Here is a 20,122-nt window from a genome sequence, read left to right as displayed (position 1 = left end):
TGCTGCTTTAGATAATAACTAATCTTTGGAGTCGGTCCATTGAAAGAGCTTTCTCCATTGCTGTGCAATGTACCATGGCACATGTCAGGCTTGATGTCTTTTGTTAGGAATGCCTCTGTTGCATTTCACAGGCTATAAATTAACTTGTGGTATTTGTAACAATATCAGTCTCTTTTTTAAGATAGATGTGTACATACAGCCTTTTTCCTGGCTTTGGGTTCCGCCCCCCCCCCCCCCCCCCTTTTCTGTTACTTAGAAGACACTCAAAAGTAATCTCCAGTCTTGAAAGTGGTTCAGGGGCCAACACATGGACATCCTTAGGATGGAACTGCTTTATGGCTTTGAACTTTCAAGCTATGCTGAACAAAATACAGGAGAGTGCATAGTACAGAACAACTGTGCACTGGCAGGAAGGACCCTGGGAAAAAAGTTCTGGGTCACACCTCTGATTCTGCTTTCAGAGAGAAAGAGAGTAATGAGTAAGTATTAAAAGCAGTAAGGAGCAGACTTTGATATTTATTCCAGAATATTATGTGGGCTGTGGCTTTTGTATTCACATATTTGCAATGCATGTTTAACTACATGCTGGGCTATCATGTCTTCACTGTCAGTATATACGCACACTTTCTTCCTTCCATTCATGCGTAGCGGGTGGGCTTCCAGCAGTGGCTAAAGAGCAATTAGAGTAACAGTGCAGAAGTGAAATACCATACACAGCTCTCATCTGAAAGCAAGTTATTGAAAAGCACCTGCCTGCTCCAAAGCTCACATCTCACTTTAAGCGTCAGTTGCCTTTTACGTGAGTAACAGTTGTTTTTCTCTTTGAGCTGCGTGATTGCACAGTGCTTCTGTTCTGTTGACCCTATTTCATTTAACAGCTAAAACTGCAAACACTGGTGGAAGGTGAGTCATAGAACATTAAGTAGAATTGAATAATACTAGTCTCTTCAGTGCTGCATGAATTTATCCTCGTAGCTTCCCAAGAACCAATGAGAACTGTTCTGGAGGTTGGTTAGGAGAACTTACCAAATGGATATTCAGGAGATACTTGAGCAGAAATTTAGCTTATCTTCTTCCTGGTCAAATAATAGCTTGTGGTTTAACTGCAATATTGGAAATCCCTAGTGTACCCAAAAGTTGCAGTCTAGGTAGATAATAACTTTTCTTCAGGTCTTTGAGAAACCTCTCCTTTTTATATTTGCTCCTTCTTTTTATATTTCAAATACATACCCAAGCATTCACGGGCTTCTGTAGAATCTGGAAAAGAATTGGAGCTCATGAAACACACCAAATAAAAGTGGTTTCAGTTTGTTCCTTTTGGGAATGGAAGAAGATGGGGTGATTTTTTTTCCATGGAGGAATGATGGTTCCAGTTTGCTGTGGATGTTGGCAATAAAATACCTTTTGCCTTCCATGTATTCTTTCTCCAGAAAGGGTAAGGGGGTAACCATTTGCAGACCAATTCCAAGTGGAAGTTACAAGTTACGTGCATTGCAGTAAGCAGTATGAACTGTAGTGCAGCAGGACACAGTAACTGGCATGCCTTGATGAGGTTCATCTCTTGCTTTTTTAAGTCCTCGCAAAGAGAACCCTTCAAAATGAGGAGGCATGGCCTGCATGTTGTACTTTAAACATTATCTTACTCTCATTTCTTCATTCTCATATCTACAGACTCCCTGCTTTGCTGACCTCTCCCCTTCCAGTCCTCAGTCTTTGTTATTCTTTGTGTCTTCCTCCCACTTGTCTTCGAGCCTCTCTTAATGCCTCTCTGTATGCAGAGAACAGTGTGTCAGCTGTTTGTCAGGCACCCTGTCTTTGCTTGCCATCCGCACCATCTTAAAACCCACTTCTTCCAGGAATCCTCCTTGCTAATTGTTCAAATTGATAGTCTCTCTGTTCCTTCTTTTCACCAAACAGGCCTTCTCTTCACCAGCTGTCCTGTGTTCTGTGTAGCCCTGCCTCTAACCCCCATACTGTCAATGTAAAGGCTTTGGGTTTAGTAATATTCCTCTCTCCTAGCTTTAGTGTAAAGTTTTACATTAAACAAATGGTTTTATATAGGTAGCTGCTCTTTGAGTGACTGTTCCTTACATAAAATATAATCCAAATAATAGGTAGTGACTTCTTGAGAGAAGAACCACTCTGCTATGTCTGTTTCTGTAAAGAATTTCTGTACCAGCAATTCCCTGTTCAGTACAGTGTGGAAGACAGCACAATGTTTTGATGTGTGATGAATGTATCAATAGATTTATACATAGTTTTTAAATAGACTTAAGTAAGTAAATAGGTAGCTGCCAGGGCTAACATCTGATTCCTTGGAATAGGGTGGCATGCATGAGTTTGGGACTTTTAAGCAGAGATACCTGGCGTTTAAGTTCCTTGGTGATGGACACTGAGATGTGCTAGAACAAAGATATAAGGGCAGCTATACTTGGTCATGGTGCCCTGATTCTTCTGGGTTTCTGTTTCTTACCGCTGTTTCCCAATGTGTCTCTTAGAGGAGCCCACCTCCTGAGCCTAAAGGATCTAGCAGGAATTCAGATTTGAAAACATGAGTTTATTCTGGGGAAATGTTTGTGTGATAAAGAATGGGAGTCAGCAAATTTATTCTAATTGGAGCTTGAAAAACTGAGGTATAAACCCTGTATGCTGCAGCAACAAGGGGCTGGTCTTAATGTGGCAGCTCACCCGTGGCTCCAGCTGAGGTAACTGCGTCTTAACATCATTCCAGCAGCACCTCTTGAATCCATCTTGCATAGTTTGCACTGAATCCGGTAAGCCTTGGTTGTGTTAGCAGCACAGAGCTGAAAGCAGATGTGCTTTAAGAGTGATGATAAGAGGAAGATTGCTGTCAAGGACCAGCAGCAAAGTGGACCTTACCATTTTGCTCCCCAAAACCAGCTGCGGTGCAAAGGAACAAATATCAACTCACTGCTGACAGTTAAAAGGATGCGACTTTTAAAAACAAGAAGTTCTTTATATGTGACTATTAATAGTTTAAAGTGCAAGAGTTACAGGAATTGCAACTAAAGAAATTAAATCTGAATTTCCTCTCATGTGTTTCCTCTTCCCCACCCCCTTTTTTTTTCTCTCACTCTCCCCTTCCTACCTCCCTCTTTATTTTCTTGGAGGCTTGAATCAGTAGAACTAGATATTTTTCATGTAATGCTACAGTAGGTAAATGGTACTAAATGGGAATATTCAGGGGCAAGAAGATAATCTTTTTCCTTGTCTTTCAGTTGTGGCTGTTGAGGGTGAGCCTTTGGCTCACTAGTATCTGGAGCTAACTGGAAATCTGCCTGTTTGTGTTTCTTTTGCTGTTCTCTGGGGCAGATGTGAGGGTGGGTATGTGTTGCCATGTGTTCTTTGATTTTTGGTTGGTTGGGTTTTTAACTGAAGTCCAGTTAAATGCTAAATTGATCCATGGCTAAGGAATGATCCTTTTTGTTGATGTTATCAGGGGCTCAGCTTAAGACATAGTTTAGGGTTTTATGTCCGTCTATAAGATAAGAGTATAAAAACTATCAAAATGCAAGTGCTAATGGTATGACTGCTTTTAGGCAGTTAGGCAGGAAACTCTATTTCCTGTGCTGTTTGTTCTGTTAGCTTTCTCATAAATATTAACCTATCTTTGCTTCAACATTTGCTGCTACAGTGGGACAGACAACGTTAATAACAGACATTTTTCTGGTTAAAAAATTACATAATTTCCCGTTAATTATTTTGATTGCAGTGTAATGGCTTGAGATGTCTGTCTGCATAATCAAGTTTGAAAGCAGGATTAGGTTTGGGCTGGGCTGATCTGGGTTGGAGTGGTCTGAGCTGGGCTAATCTGTGCTAAACTGAGCTGTGCTGGGCTGGACTGGACTGGACTGAGCTGAACTGGGCTAAAGTGGGCTGAACTGTTCTTGGCTGGGTTTAATTGTGCTGGACTGGGGTAAAGGGGGCTGGACAGGTCTGAACTGGGCTAAAATGGGCCGGGCTGGGCTAAACTGTTGTTTGCTGTGCTTAATTGCGCTGGAGTGGGCTAAACTGGGCTGTACTGGTCTGAATTGGGCCAAACTGGGCTTTACGGGGCTAAAGGAGGCTGGGCTGGGCTATACCGGACTTAAGTCAGCTGGAGAAGGCTAAACTGTGTCCTAGTCATAGTCAGATGCTGGGTTCCTTAGCACTCCTATATCAAGTAATAATTGTAGTGCCATTTGATGGTGTGCTTCCTAGATCACCAGATGAATCTACATTTGGAGTAGGATGATGTATCTTCTCCGTTACTTTCTTGGGATGAATTGTACCTTAGTCTCTTTAAACTCTGAGCAAGTGCTATCCAGAGTCCCACAGACAGCATCAATACCAAGATAGAGGTGAACTCCCTTAACCTTTCGCCATGTCTGTTTCTCTTGGGTGATTGTCATGTAAATACTGGTTCAGCAGGATGTCTACTTAGTGTGGTACCTCCTACCAGAGCGCAGCAGTCTTTTATGGCTTGCATTCAAGCTTGTGGGTTTTGTTTGAATCAGATTTTGATGCTTGAGATTTGAAAGCCAAAGGGTGCTGCCTCACGGAGTGGTGAGATCTGCTGATAAGCTTGTAATGGGTGGAGGCACGTTCTCTGGGTGTCTCACTTGAAATGCTGTGGCTTCCATTTCCCAGTGCTAACATATGCCACCAACAGTCTGCCTCAGTGGTCTCCTCAGTAGATTGCCAACCTGATCTTTTGTGAAGACTAGTCAGGTTGAATTTAGCTTTACTTCATCAAGAGTAAGACAGTGATAATGAGAGTGAGTAATTGTAACCAAGTCTGCCTTATGTGTGACAGTGCGTGTTTGGTTGTCCCTATATGCCTTTATTTAGATGTAGCTGTTTCTCATTTGCTCAGCTGCTTGACAAAAGCATAACTGACAGCAAGGTGAGAGCTCTTCTGTTGGCTGCAGCTCTGGGTTACCATGTAATCATTGTAACGTTACATACAAAGTGATGCATGATCATTAACTTCTGACTTTAATTAGAGCACTAATTATATTTTGCAGTAAATTTCAGCAGAAATGAACAGTTGCTATCTCTGTACCTTAATTTCCATCCAAATTTTAAGTTGAGAATGGGGTTGAAAGTTGCAAGGGAGTATATTTGAAGGGAATCTATGCATCATCATGTGTTCACTTGGGTATAACATGCTCTAATGAAAGCTTTGGCAGCACAGACAACTTGCTTGAAAAACAACAATGAAACAATCTTCAGGGTTACAGTTCCAGCATGCAGTCTGTAACATTGAAATTATTTACTTGCGAATTTGCACTTTTTCAGCTGGGGCTACTTAGGAACATAAGCCTGTTGAATGCCCAGCTGCCAGCAAAAGAACAAGGGGGTGGTCCAGGAAGTGGGTCATCTATTTAAATCTCTAATTGCATGTTCAGCACAATGACAGAACTGCCTGCTTCCCTGAAATGAATCAATACGTTTGTAAGTGTAAATAATGGCTAATTCTTGAAAAGCACTGTCTGACTGCTTTGTTCTGTGTTTCCTGCTGGCGTTGGGAAGTCCTGGAAGACTAAATAAAGAAGAGGTCAATGTTTGGGTACTATGTAAAACTACTAGGATCCCTTGGAAGTTCTGTTGAGATGTGTCATGATAAAATAGAGAATGACATCAATTCTCTTATATACTAGATCAGCTTTTTGTTCTTTTCAGTAGTCTCAAATGGTTCTACAAGAAAAGGATTTTTTTTTTTATCAATATCAGTTAATTGAAAAATAAAACAGCTCCACAGCAGATATGATTAAGACCTTAATAATAAAAACAAATGACTTGCAACCAGACATTTCAACCGGTGAGAATGAAAACTCTTTGCACATATGTGTATGTAGCTCATAGTTTCTACCCATATTTTAATCTCCTTTGGACTTCAGTTTTAATCTTTCAAAACACACATGTTACTAATCAAAATATTATTCTTCTAAAGATTTTTTTTTCCCTGAAATACCAACCAGAAGACATATGTTTTTAGAGACTGTGTTACATCTTAACAAACACAGACCAAACAACTTGTAGTTGGGCTGTTTTTTGCTAATTTTGTACTTAGTAGAATAAAGACCCTTGTGGATGTGAATGCTAATTGATACCAGCAACACAGGTTTGTTATTTTGGGGTTTTGTACGATGTTATTCTCTTCTGGAGTTCATGTAAAAGAAAGGGAGTGAAACCCTGACAAAGAGACATGAAACGAAAAACACATGTTGCACAGAAAAGCTGTCCAGGGGACAGAACACCACAATGTAGCTCATTTAGATGCTAAAATAGCTGTTACTTGGTCTGATATAGTGACCAAATTATTGTGCTGTAAAAAAAAACCCAAGATAATTTCTAACAAGTGCAGGATGTGTTTTGTTTTGTCTTTTGGGGTGCTTTTTCTTTTCCATGGTGATAAGGGAAAAAACTGTGGTTTTCAGGTACTTTTTTAGATGGGGCATGAGAGGTAGCATAGGAGCTGGGTATCAGTTGTTTCAGGTGTATCCTCTCTGAAAGGGCTACTACATCTCGCTGAGGACTGTTGGTCTGAGGGACCTTGTGGGTTTTGCATGCTGTTATATGGGTGGTCTCCCTGCTCTGTTATGCAACTTGGACTCTCTAGCTAGTACAAAAGGAGTGGGGATATGAGCACCCCCTGAGGTTCTAGATGTGCTAAGAAAGGAAATGTTTTGGGGCTAATGAAAACCCCATTGTAATCAAGAGAATAACTTCTGTTGTATGATAGTAGCTGGCCTGACACACCTACAGATCCCATTTCTGTGAAATGGCTTCTCTTGTGGAGGCTGATGTTTATGGCAGCAGAATTCTGTGTAGGTGGATTTCTGTGTAGAAATTCATGTTTTGTCCTGTGTGCTTTAGCCCCAGAAGTATTATGGTTAGGCTATATATGACATGATCAGACAGGGAAGGGCTGCTTGGTTTGCTCCCCCTGGACCTATCAGGTTTGGGGTTTTGTTTTGAGCAATCTTTAAAAACACCACCAAACAAAAAAAAAAAACAAAACCCAACCTTTCCTTAATATTTTTAGCCTAAAAATGCTTCAGGGTCCTGATTTCTAGTTGCTTTATTTTGGGGAAAACAGCCATTGGATTCTTGGCCTTACTAAGGTAAAGAAGAATCTGAAGCCACATTATTATACTGCTTGTGGAAATAATCCATATTCTTCTTGTGGGATCTTTCCTGTCAGATAAAATGATACCTCTGCAGCTGCTCTGTCTGGGGGAGTGAGATGATGGGACACCAGCACCTGAGACAACACAGTTTTTGCTGGCCCCTGTATATACAAATTTTACTTTGCGTTTCTTTTCTTACTTTATCCACGTTTTGTGCCTCATTTTCCACTTTGCAGCTGTAGAAGCTTATGCTCGGAAATTGAATGAGATTGTTCCTTTTGCTTCCTTGCTCCTGGCTGAACTCTCTGCATATGAAGCCTGCCTCAAAGTGAAATTGCCTTGAAATAATAAAGAGGGATTATACAGCTGACTTGGAGTTGAAAGACGCCTGATTGGGGGCCTCTTTTGCTCGCTTCTGTTAGGTTAGAAACAGAGCCTTCTGCAAAGTGAATTTGTAATGGCCTAAATGGCCAGTTTGTAGCCTCTTGTTCTTGTCTTTGTGTTAGCCTTTGGCTTAAGTAGCTCTTCCGCTTCGGTTGTGTTTACAGCTCTCCCAGACAGGGCACAAATTCAGTGGTTTGCTCGGCTGAGCAAGCTGGGTTCTTACACAGTCATGGAATAGCTTCGTTTGGACAAAACTTCTCATGGTTGTAGATTCCAGCTCCCTTCTCAAAGCAATTCCAACTAAATAAGGTTGCTCAAGCCCTTGTCCAGTCAAGTGTTGAAACTCTGCAAGGAGGGAGATCCCGCAGTCCCTGTGGTGCCTGTTCCAGTATTTGACTGCCTTTCATGGTGAAAACTTATTGTATTGTATTTAATCGGAATTTGCCCCATTGTATTCTCTTCACTGTGTCTCGTCCTCTGCCAGTGTATCTCCAAGAAGAGTATCTGCTCTATAGCCTGCTGCTAGGTACAGTACAGGCCGGCAAGATTTTCCATACACCTTCATTTCTTAAGCATGGACAAACATAATTTTCCCAGCATTTCCTCATAGGTCCTCCAGCTTCAGTCTGTCTTGGTGATATTGCACAGGACTCGATGCAGTGTGTCAGTGGACTTGTACTCGGTATCTGAGAACCAGATGCATCAACCTTTGCTAGAGACACCTTGCTTTATATCTACATGGAATTGTGTTCATAGCAGTGTCATATTAGTAGTTGATCATTTTGGCACTGGCCACTGCTTCCAGCTCTTCCCCCTTTATTTTCACCTGCTGAACTCCCAGCTTGCAGTAGAAACTCTTCAAGACATTTGATGTTTTGAATCAAGAGTTTATTAAATTCACCTCGAATGCTTTACACAGCTAAACTCCTAGCTCCCTGGGACAGCCTGTTGTTCTTGTGGAGAGTGGAAAGGGGTTTCTTGGCTTGAAAATCCTAAAGCCTCCTATGAACAGCATGTGCAGAGCCAGGTAAGATTTGTTGCTGATTGCTATCACATGCATAGTTTGACTCAGAGGCAGAAGGTGTTGGATAATACTCTTGCCCTGTCAGTCTGGCTTCTGGGAGAAAGAGGAAGGGTACCAAAACTGGGAGGCAGGAGATGAGCCAGTGTAACCAGGTTATAAATGCTGACATACTAAAGAATAGGAGACTGTGCTGGAAAGCTGTGACCTAGGAGGAGATGCTCTCTAAGTTAACTGTCTCTGCATAAGATGCAGTGATGTGCTGGAGAAAAAGTTACTGTGATTCCTGGTAGACACAGAGAGTATGGGTATGAGAAGCTGGTGAAATTGTGTGTGTGGACTTCAGAGTCCCAGTGAAGGGACAGATAAAAGTCTTGTGTCTTCTCCATCTTGCTTGTGGCTGTTCCTTGACATCCAGGCTGCCACGAAGTGCCACACTCTAGCTCTCTAACTGTTTTTACCCTGTGTTCATGTGCCATTGATAGAATCCTGCTTCTCTAGATTATCTGGTAATGCCTGTGTCTCGTGTAAGTAGTTAGGATTTGTGCATGAAGCCTGACCCATTCATTTAGTATACGGTTCCACTGCTTCTTGGTGGTAAACAGTTAACGTTTTTCTTTGTTAAACAATATGAGAAACATTAAAAGGAAGAATTAATTTATCTCATTTAAACTCCTACCTCAAATGTGCATATTTTCCTACTCAAATTAGTTGTTTGGAAAGTAAAGGAGTGTATGAGTAGATAGGAGCAAGCCAAGAGATACCTTCCCTTGCAGGCTCTCTTGTCTGCTAAAAAAGAAATGTGCTTTCAAAGAGCTAGAGGCTGGAAGTATTCTGGTTATGAAGCAGTTCTATTTTTTGTTATCTGTTCTTAGCTGGGTTGCAAGTAGAAAGATGTCATTGACTTGGGCTGGAGGCAGATTGGAATAAGGTGCTTTTTCTAATAAGATCACTGTCCTAATATTCTGCTTTACTCCAGATTTCGGTGGTGTCTTTTTGAAAGTAACTCTATCTGGGTCTATAGGGTAACTCTGTAAGTAAGTAGGGTAACTCTGTAAGGTCTATAAGTAACTCTATAGGGTCTCTCTATTTGTTCTTGTTTTGTATTTCTAGCCTGTATTTGGAAAGTACTAATTTTGGATTGTGACAAGGAAGAGAGACTAGGTTGCACACTTGGCGATAGAGGTCAGTGGAACAGATTTTTGTGGCTCTTGTCCAAAGTGTGTTGCTGTCAGTGAGAGTTTCTACAGTAGGTCTTTGGTAGGTTGGTAGGGTTTTGATCACATTTTAGAGGAGAAGGGGTAGTTCATTAAACCACTGTGCTATTCAACCCATATTCAGGCCATTTAACATAGAGAACATTGCTGTACAAATGGCACCTCATCCAAACCCACATTATTCTTAAAAGCTCATTAGTGGACAGTGACTTCTGTTAGGGTCATGCAGTGTGCCACTGGGAGAATGGGCTGAGGGACATTCCTCCCAGAACCCAGGAACTGCTCACTTCTCTTTGCAGTATCTCTGTAAGTGAAAGGGCTGATGCCAGGGTAGCAGACGGAGAATGAACTTGCTCTTGTGTGGGAACACTTTCCATGTAGCTGAGAGTGCTTCACTCTTTAAAATTAATTTGTGAAAAATCTAGACAAAAGTGTTTGGAGTTTTTGCATGTTACAGAAATCTTGGACCTTGACAAGGTAACAGACCTGTAACATCTGTCACAATAAATAACAAATTGGAGTAAATACAGGCTAGTGTGCTTGGTTGGTTTTGGTTTTTGTTTTTCTTTTTTCTCCATGCCAATTTTGGTTTTCAGACTCTCTCCCATTGAGTTGGTGAAGTGGAATTCTTTTGGAACTTCAGGACCAGCTGCTGATAATGCTGTGTAAGAGGTTGTGTGCAAGTTGAACATGGATCTTTCTGAAAGAGGGTAATAATTTTCTGCCAGTTCTTTATGGGAGCCAATGGGGCAGTTCCTGTTATTTTTCTATTGTGGCTTATTTGTAAATTCTTCTCTTCAAAAGTGTGAGCCCAGCCTTATTTGTAAATTGTGGTGAAAAATATTCCCAAAGTTTATCTTACTACATGGGTTTTGTTTAACACTGTGCCAGAGAAAGGATGAATTTGGGTAGCTCCAGCTAATGCTCCTCTAGTTTTACGTCACAATAAAAGTTCTTTTAAAAAACAAACATTTGCCTGAGAAGTTGTAATTTTTCCTGGTGTGAAGTTAAATATTTATTTTTACTGTTACATGTTGAAGGAAACCACAACTCTTTAGAATAATAAGTGCTAGATCCAGAAGCCACTGAAGTGCGCTGAAATAAAGAGATTTTAATCACTGCCTATACAGTACCATTCTCCCATTTTGCTTAGTCTAAGACTGGAGAATAATCCCATTGATCTCAGGGAGTCTTTAATTGTGGAAAACTACTTGTCAAAATGAGAAATCACTCATCTGAGTTGGAAATAAGAATGTGTCCACTATTTGCATGCAAGTTATATGTTTATTTCACTTTTTTATGAGGATAGTAATTTGAGAAACCCCTTCAGGGTTAACTTCTGTCATTGGCCTGTTGCAAGTCCTTACTTCAGTCTTTTTTATCATTTTGTCTCTGTTTCCTTGTTTGCTAAATGGTTGCAATATGTTGTGTTGCCATTAATAAACTGCTGTAGGATCTAAGAGGAAAACCTCTGCATTTTGACCACGTACAGTGTGGTAGTAATAAAGAGCACACCACTCAACTTGAGTATAATACTTTTCACCAGACATCAACATGAAAGAGAAATGCAATGTTGAGAAAAGCATTAGCACACACAGTCACTGAGAACCCGTTTCTGTGGTTGTCAGACCTTTATTTCCCCCCATGCCCGTACATCGTGGTTTCCATTTTCAGCAGGTTAAGTCAAGAAACTGCAGAGTTGTAAGAACATATTTTGCAGCATAAGCTCCATGAGCTTACCGCTTGTCCAGCAGGCCCTTGTCTGCAATTGTACAGCCCTTGCTGTGCTCCCTGTTCTGGGTATGGGTCCCCTGTTGGGCACCCTGCGGTATGGGTAGCACACAGCCAGGATTTGCACAAGGCTGCTCTTTGAGCAGACACACGTTCTCGTAGCCTGCTCCCTCTTTCTGTGCCGCATATAGCACTGTGCTGCACAGGCAGTGGTCGCTTCTTTGTTTTTAAAGGTAAGTCTCTGCGTAACTCATCAGTCAATGCGAACCATGCAGTGTTTTGAAAGGTGAGACAAACAGCAATCCTAATCCTGCAGCCCTTCTTTGTGCTGTCTCCCTGGCTGTGGTGAAGAACATCTGACTAATTTTTAAGGGGTTTGGATAGTACCATTGATTTTTATTATTTTTTCTCTTTATTTTCCTCCTAATGTAAAGAGGAGGTTTTATAAACACAGTTATTTGAACCGTGTTACTTCTCGTACCCAGTGAGGAAAGCCGTGTGGAGGTAGATTTGTCTTTCATGTACTACTCCCTAGAGGGTGCCATACGCTCACTTTCCGCACTCTAGCCTGTAGCCAAGTGGCATTGCAACGGGTTTTGTGGCAGCACTGGGGATGTTGCCCTGATGTAAGCATTGCTGCTGTAAGGTAAGAAGAAATAAAATTAGGTAGTTCAATGATTTAAACCCCTCTTGTATAGCTATAACCATATGCTACTCATTAGGCAGTTTGCATCGACTGTAATTTAGTACAGGTAAGAATTGCCTGTGTTGGTCAAGGCTAGTTCATGAGAAGGAGATAAAATTTCAAGACAAAAAAAAAAACTGTGTCATTCAGGAGCTGTACTGACCAGTTGCTGCAGTAAATGCCTGCTTTCCCAAGTCACTAAGGAGCAGCTGGTAGAAACTAAAGAATTACAAAGCCTGTGTACTTCTGACTGGCTTAGAAACACTGAAACCTTAGCATTTCTCATAATTAACTATTTTTAATAAGTGCATAAGTTTTCTTTGAGATAGGTGTGTGATCATCCTGTATGCTTTAATGCTTATTTTTTTTTCCTCTTCCTCAAAGCGTGTGATGGCACTGCTTCAGCCTGACACTGCACAGTCTCTTGTAGGCCACTGAGGTGGATGTGCAAGCTTTGGTACATAACTGTGTTGGAAGAAGAGAAGATGGGGCAGCTCCTCAAGATAGATTCTCATGGTCTCCCAGACTTCCACTACCAATCAGGAAGTAGACAGCGAACAGCAGCTAGTACTGGAAATGCTGCCTCTGTGACAGTGAGATATGCCACTGTAATGTGGTATCTGCTGTGTTGGTTTAAGGACACAGCCATTCGAAAAACTGCATTGAAAGATCTAAGTTTATACTGTTCCTTAGGCATAAGATGTGCAAGAAAAAGGAGGCACATTAATCATAGAATCATAGAATAGTTAGGGTTGGAAAGGACCTTAAGATCATCTAGTTCCAACCCCCCTGCCATGGGCAGGGACACCTCACACTAAACCATCTCACCCAAGGCTTCATCCAACCTGGTCTTGAGCACTGCCAAGGATGGAGCATTCACAACCTCCCTGGGCAACCCATTCCAGTGCCTCACCACCCTAACAGGAAAGAATTTCCTCCTTATATCCAATCTAAACTTCCCCTGTTTAAGTTTTAACCCATTACCCCTTGTCCTGTCCCTACAGTCCCTAATGAAGAGTCCCTCCCCAGCATCCCTGTAGGCCCCCTTCAGATACTGGAAGGCTGCCATGAGGTCTCCACGCAGCCTTCTCTTCTCCAGGCTGAACAGCCCCAACTTCCTCAGCCTGTCTTCATACGGGAGGTGCTCCAGTCCCCTGATCATCCTTGTGGCCCTCCTCTGGACTTGTTCCAACAGTTCCATGTCCTTTTTATGTTGAGGACACCAGAACTGCACACAATACTCCAGGTGAGGTCTCACAAGAGCAGAGTAGAGGGGCAGGATCACCTCCTTCGACCTGCTGGTCACGCTCCTTTTGATGCAGCCCAGGATATGGTTGGCTTTCTGGGCTGTGAGTGCATACTGCCAGCTCATGTTCATTTTCTCATTGACCAGCACCCCCAAGTCCTTCTCCACAGGGCTGCTCTGAATCTCTTCTCTGCCCAACCTGTAGCTGTGCCTGGGATTGCTCCGACCCAGGTGTAGGACCTTGCACTTGGCATGGTTAAACTTCATGAGGCTGGCATCAGCCCACCTCACAAGCGTGTCAAGGTCCCTCTGGATGGCATTCCTTCCCTCCAGCGTATCAACCAAACAAAGGCTTCTGTCATCAAGCAGACTGCCATGAAGACTACCTCTTAGAGTACTTCATCTGTCTAATCTGGGTCTCGGTGCTGGTTCCTTGGAGGATGGTTAGGATTCCACAGTGTGTTTTGAAGTAGCAAAGCTTAAAGACTTTCAAACTTGTGTACATTTTTCTCCCTTTGCTTTCCTTTTCCTCTGCGTCCAAGTCTTTATGAGAACAAATACTGGAAACAAGGACCTTTGTCTCTGAGGGAAATTCACTTTGCTAAGAAGATTATGCCTGTCAGCTATTTTTGTTTTGGAAGGGTGATGTGGGATAATGTGCAGAGATGACACGGTAGCACACCAAAATGTGAGTGACCCTAATCTCTGTCAAGGCAGAGACCATGGTTTTGTTTTATCTTGCTGGAAGTGCTTGCCTGCTAATTGTATAGGCTACACCTTAACAGAATTTTTACCATAACTTTGGGTCTGTGTGTAGAACTGCAGGTGACGGCCACTGGCCACGTTGCTTATGTGTTGTTGGGAGCTGCTCATCATCTCTCCCAGAATGATGTATGCTGAATAGTAACTCACATAGAATATCCTGGAGATAATGAAAGACTTGCTCTACTCTTCCGAGAGAACATTTCATGCTTTAAAACAGTCGGGACTTGCAGGGAGGTCTAACTCCAGATGTGCTCAGCCAACTGCTGTGCATGTCAGTGTGCACCAGAACATCACCTGGACTAGAACCATCTCAAGCTATTTCTGATTGAGTTATGCGAGGGAAATAGCTCACCTGGCAAAGTTTTGCACTATCTCTGATGAAGGATTTTCAGTGAATGGACATTGTTTTGCCAGTTTATTAACCAGTTAAAGTTTAGGTAAATTGTCCTGTGAGCCAGCTTCAGAGTGCCAACAGGTTGCTCTCTGTGACAGTAAGTTTGTATAAATCTGATTTATAATAGTGAGTACCTTGCTCGGCTGGATACTCGGGCTTCCTTTAGTAAGTCATAATGGTGGCATGAGTGTTATCTGCAACAGTGCTGCTCTTGGTATTTTTACTGACATGCTGTCTTTAGTCCCTCTTGATGGCTTGGGGCTTTTGTGGGCCAGACTGAACAGACTGTTGTAAGCAGTTCTAGGGGCGTTCCTGTTTTTGTGGATGGCTCCTGCAGTCAGCTGTCATTGCTGCTTTAGGATCATCATGCTTCAAAAGCTTCTGTGAAACTTCTCAGTGCCTGTCACACAAGCACATCTTGGGGAGGAGGGCTTGTCTTCTGGAGAAGGGTGCGTGCCATCTTGACAGGTGGGCAAAAGGTTCTAACCTGCAGCCATTCTCTTTGCAACCCCATCCAGGATTGGAAGGAAGAATCAGTGTTTCATTTGGAAAGTCAGCTTCTCACTAAAGGATCTCCTCCAAGAACTGCCTTTCTCTCTTCATGTTTGAAACCCTCAGCTGAAGACCAGCATACCAATAGGTTATATCCTGTTTATTCAGATGACATGAATTCAGATGTCACAAAGAGAAAGGAACATTAACGGAATAAAGAAAGCTGGGGGAAGGAAAGAAACGTTTTTAATGTGGTGTGCTAAGGAGGCATGAAAATAGGAGTGTTAGAAATGTTTGGTAGCACCTTTAGAAAGTCTTGCGGTGTGCAGGAACAGAAGTGCAGGAAAATTGCAGAAGAGAAATAACTTGGGGCTTGGAAGAGAAGGGGTTTGCTCTCTGCCGCACACTGCCTGCTAGAGACAGTTTACCTCTTCAGGCTCTGGCTGTCCATTTGCAGAGGTGGCATCTGTTTCATGTGGAAGCTGAGGCCAGATAATGGGTAACTGTCAGCTCAAGGGTGCCTCTGAACTCTGCTTTCTTAGTGCAGACTTTGTAAGACATGGCAAATGAGACCCACTTCTGCTCTTGCACAGCTTTACTGCTGCACAGACCCAGCCCTTGGAGTTGCCAAGGACTGGGTCACTGAAGTCATCTGGGTTAAAACAACTGTTTTGCCTCTCCAATTCTTTGTTATTGTTGTTTTTCCATTGAGGTACCTTTTAGTGTTCTGCTTCCCATCCTGTTCCTTTAAACCATCATGTCGGTGTTAACACGGCTACTTAGCATAGCTGAAATGAGTGGTGGTTAAGAATGGAGTGAGAGTGGGCAGAAGATGGATGTCTTCCAATGTGGATACTCATTAGCCTAACTTGTTGCCAAAGTCTTTGTAATGGGGAATTCAGGAATTGCTTATACAAAGGAGTATTTTGCTTCCAGGGGGTTTCACTGAATTCAGTGTCTGGATTAAAGTGCTAATTAATACAAAATAGTGCTTGATGCTTCACTGTAAATGTCGCTAACACTGTTGATAGTCGATATATAAACATAATGTATGCTAACATCCCTGCGTCTAAAAATAAGGCTGTTGGTACTGTGTGTGTGTCCAGGCACTTTCCAGTGATAGCTCATGCTTCTGTGAAATTGCCTTAAAACAGAAGGGGGGTTTTAGCTCTTCAGTGGTTTCTTTTCCCCTGTGCCATAACTGCTTTTTCAGTTCTTGAATTGTGATCAAGGCCTGGAGGCTACTTTTAGCTGACTTTGGCTTGTTTACGTTTTTTTGGACTAAGTGTCATCTTTCTCTCCCAAAAGATGAAATGCCAAGATTATGTCATTCCTACTTGTATCTAATAATAACTTAATTACAAATAATTGTAATGAAATCACTTGGGCCACTGACAGAGAATAGTTCAATCCAAGGGCCACTGACAGAGAATTGTTCAATCCAAAGACCACTGAAACGGATGGGATTCTTCACTGAGAGTGAAGCAAAGCTTTGGGGCAAGCCCTGGGGTGCTGTTCCATGTATGTGTGCATGCACGCATGCAGCAGAGTTGGGCTCTGCTATGGAAACCAAATTTCATAAAACCCCTGCCAGCTCTCCCAGCTGAATGCTGGTGAGTAAAAGAAGATGCTGTACAGACAGACAGGAGATGCATTAGAACCCCCCAAGGTAGCAGAGCAGTTGCCATAACAGCCAGCAACAGACATTATCCAGGCCCATATTGCTGCTGGTGGAATTAGAGTAGGAATGTAGGTCTCCCAGCTGCCAAGTGCATCTTTTGTGTGGCCAAAGTGTCGGTCACAATTCTGGAGTAGGCAGGGGACTGATGAAAACATAAACAATAGCAGTGACAGCAGGCAGGATTGCTGATTTGGTGTAGAAACTACCCAGCTGTGCCACTGCACTCTTGTAATTGCATTAGAGAAGCCAAACTAACAAGCATGATATGAGGCCCCTCTGCAGGGTGTGCTGGTGAATAGGCAGGGACATCATGTAATTGTGTGAAGTCTGTGCCTGGTGAGATCCAAGGGGAAGAGCCAGGTAGGTCCATTGGCAGATCTGTGGGTGAGCTCGTGTTTTGCCTACCAGTGCTGCTAGATATTTTCTATATGCCCTCAAAGCAGTTTACTCTAAAGAAACAAGGGCAAGAAATAATGGCAGTGAGTTTGTTGCATTCAAAGGACAAATTTCAAAGATTTAGATTTTCTGGCAAATGCTTTAATTAAAATGATGTCTTTTGCCAGATCGCTGAGCAATTAAGCCCTCATCAAGCTCAGAAGAAAGTATTTCCATGGAATGTTTTCAGTGCAATTCCTGATTGAGATTGTGAGGAGGAGTATTATTTACAAAGATCTCATTAGCAGACATTATAAGGTTGCTTATGTCCCCATGGGAATTGATGCCAAAACTTTCATGGCCTTCATTAGAAATCAAAAGCCTTTTGATGCAAGGTAAATACAGTTTTGGGTGCATGTGTAATAAAGTTATACATATTAGCTTAAAAGCAGCTTCTCTGGAAACCCTATTGGAAATTCTTAGTTTTCCTAATGTGTAAGAGAAATCCATTTTCTGTAGATATTTTTAGTGCTAACTTCCTCTCAAGTGCTATTATCTTACACACTCTACCATTAATGCTTGCTGTGTTTCCAGGTCGATCATGTGATTGCTAAGCATCCCTGCCTGCTTTTTGATTGACTTGTCAGGCAGGAGCCAGGAAGTCAAGTTGTTTCTGCTGACTGCCTGATCGGCAGCTGATTCTTGCTGCCTGGATCCCAATTGATAAAGCACTAAACTTCTTTCCTCTTACCCTTCTTGGAAGGTCATCAGCGTTTGGTTCAGTGTGAGACCCCGTCAGCAGGGACCCTTCTCAACACAAGCCTCCTATGTAGATGTAAAAATGTATTACTCTGCAGAAGGCACGCATGTGTGGGAACACACAACAACTACACTATTGAAAGGCATTTCAGAGCTGCACACTGCTGTTTCTCATTGAGCCACAGCTATTTCAGCATGAGCTGGATGAAGCAGTCCGCATTTCTGCATTATTTTTTTTAATTTCTTTTTCACCACTTGTTACATTTACAACTCAAATGAGCTCTCTGTGCTTCAGAAAACTGCAAGAAATTAAAAGATTAAACAGATCCCTCAGTGAGCTTAAATATGTCTCTCTTTTTTTTCTTTTTTTTTTTTTTTTTTGGTAGAACACCCGAAGGCAAAGTATTTTAAAAAGATGATGAGAGCTAATAAATTTCCAGATATTTGCTATTTTGCTACATATGACTGTTTAAAAAAGAAACTGATCCTGGCAGTTGTTGTGGATGCCTTTGTGTGTGTTTAATGAACAGCTGTCTCTTTTGAACTAGGAATTTTAATACTTTCAGTTCCATGAAACTGGAATCAGAGGAGGCAGCTGATTGTATAAGAGAGGGAGCACGTTTTCTCGTGTGTATTCAGAAGCAGAAAGGGAGGGAGAGGGAGAGAAAAGCATCGTAATATTGCATGTGTTTCAGTTCCAGTGGATCAAATCTTTCCTCTGTCTGCATCCAAGCTATTTGGTTGTGATCAGATGATCAGAGCTCAAGGAAGTGATTGGAGCGCGAGCTGGCTGCAGCTGCACTGTAGTCTGTTTTCAGGGACAAGGAGCCACTGTTTTTCAAACATAGCATAAACATAGAAGTTATTTTGTAGGCTTCAGGATGCAGATATGGGTTGTGCTGCCAGCATTGTTCTGCTCCAAGCCTTTCGTTCTGTGGTACAGAGGAACTGTCCACATATCTGCAGGCGACGACGGCGAGAGGAGTTGTCACATGAAATTCTCCCGCTGGATAGCGATGATGAAATGAGCAGACCCAGGACTCTCATCATAATGGTACGGTATACTTTAATCAGCAGAGATGCAGGAGAATTACCATTACAGATGTTAACTGTGATTATTTTTTTCCCCTATGTATGTTGTAGAGAGAGAGCATTGCCAGGCTATTTGTCACTGTAGGTTACTTTGCTGGTAGATTTGCTGTCTCTGTCAAACAGAACTGGAATCTTACTTTATAGGTGAAGCTGAGAACTATATGGAAGCTCTCTATAAAGTAAATGTTCTGTTAGTTAATTGTTGGTGGGGTTTGTCGCTATTTGTGAAACAGGCAACACTGGAGATGGTAATGTGGTTATGTTTTATTTCAGACTTGGAATTCCAAACAGCAGACAGCTTAGGAAATGTTTACTAAGTCTGTTCATCATAAAAACAAACTCAAAAGCCAAAAAAACCAAGACAAAAACCCCCTTTCACCCAGGATGCTGTTGGAATTTATATCAAGTTATATGAAAATAAACTCATATATATCTTTCCTGCAAACTGTTTGCAGCAGTAAAATGTTTGCTGGATCACTGCTTTCCAGTTTAGTGACTTGCCTCCATTCTTTAATGAAGAGAGGCTTTGAAAGGCTTTTGGTCTTCAAGAATCATTTTCTTTCTGAATTAAATTGGACAACTTTTATTTTGTGGTAGGAATATAATAAGTACTGTAGGCTCATTAGGAATAAGTGACAGGGTTATTTCTCATTATAAATCACTATTTCAGAATAAGGAGTACACTTACTGCTTAGTTACCATTGCCCTTTGCCAAATAACGCAGTGAGCATTTCCAGAACCCTGGAGTGGCTTAAATCCAAGGTGGCAATGATTTGGTACTGTGTGACTCTCACTTGATAAAACATTTTACCAAGACATGCAAATAGTGTTTTTGCCAGTTTGTCAGGACACTCACGTGTATCATTCAAGTGTAGAGATTTATTTATTCTTTTAATTCTAGGTATAAGGTATATTATGGTGAAGTCCAAAGTTCATCCCTCTGATACTCTAGCTGTATCACACAGGGCATGTAGTTCGAAGTGGGTGATGGTAACATTAGAGAATTTAATAGCTGTCATGAGATCTAGCAATGGTTTGAATAGAGCATTGCTGCCCAAAGAGTGGTGTGTGATGCAGTCATGGCAACTATAGTAGCTAGTACCCAATCCAAGTGGTGCTTTATGTATCAGCTGATGGTGTTAGC

The 20,122-nt window shown here is 41.9% G+C and overlaps 1 protein-coding gene across 9 annotated transcripts in view; it reads left to right on the top strand.

Annotated features, from left to right (window-relative positions):
* DOCK10 (dedicator of cytokinesis 10) overlaps positions 1–20,122 on the top strand; it is a 158,169-nt gene that overhangs the window by 10,092 nt on the left and 127,955 nt on the right. The window contains exon 1 of one of the 9 annotated variants that reach the window (XM_062638895.1): positions 18,687–18,940. The exons of 7 other annotated variants lie outside the window; for them this stretch is intronic. In XM_062638895.1, coding sequence (XP_062494879.1) covers positions 18,776–18,940 — 165 coding nt within the window. In that variant the 5' untranslated portion in view covers positions 18,687–18,775. Of the gene's footprint in view, positions 1–18,686; positions 18,941–20,122 lie in introns of those variants that run through there. One more of the 9 variants, XM_062638898.1, reaches the window with a different exon arrangement.

Source organism: Pezoporus occidentalis, unplaced genomic scaffold (assembly GCF_034315485.1).
Source record: "Pezoporus occidentalis ecotype Australia unplaced genomic scaffold, CSIRO_AGI_Poc_V1 ctg59, whole genome shotgun sequence".
NCBI classification, from domain to species: domain Eukaryota; kingdom Metazoa; phylum Chordata; class Aves; order Psittaciformes; family Psittacidae; genus Pezoporus; species Pezoporus occidentalis.
Note: the sequence above shows the minus strand (reverse complement) of the source record. Positions and strands in the feature narration are given on the sequence as shown.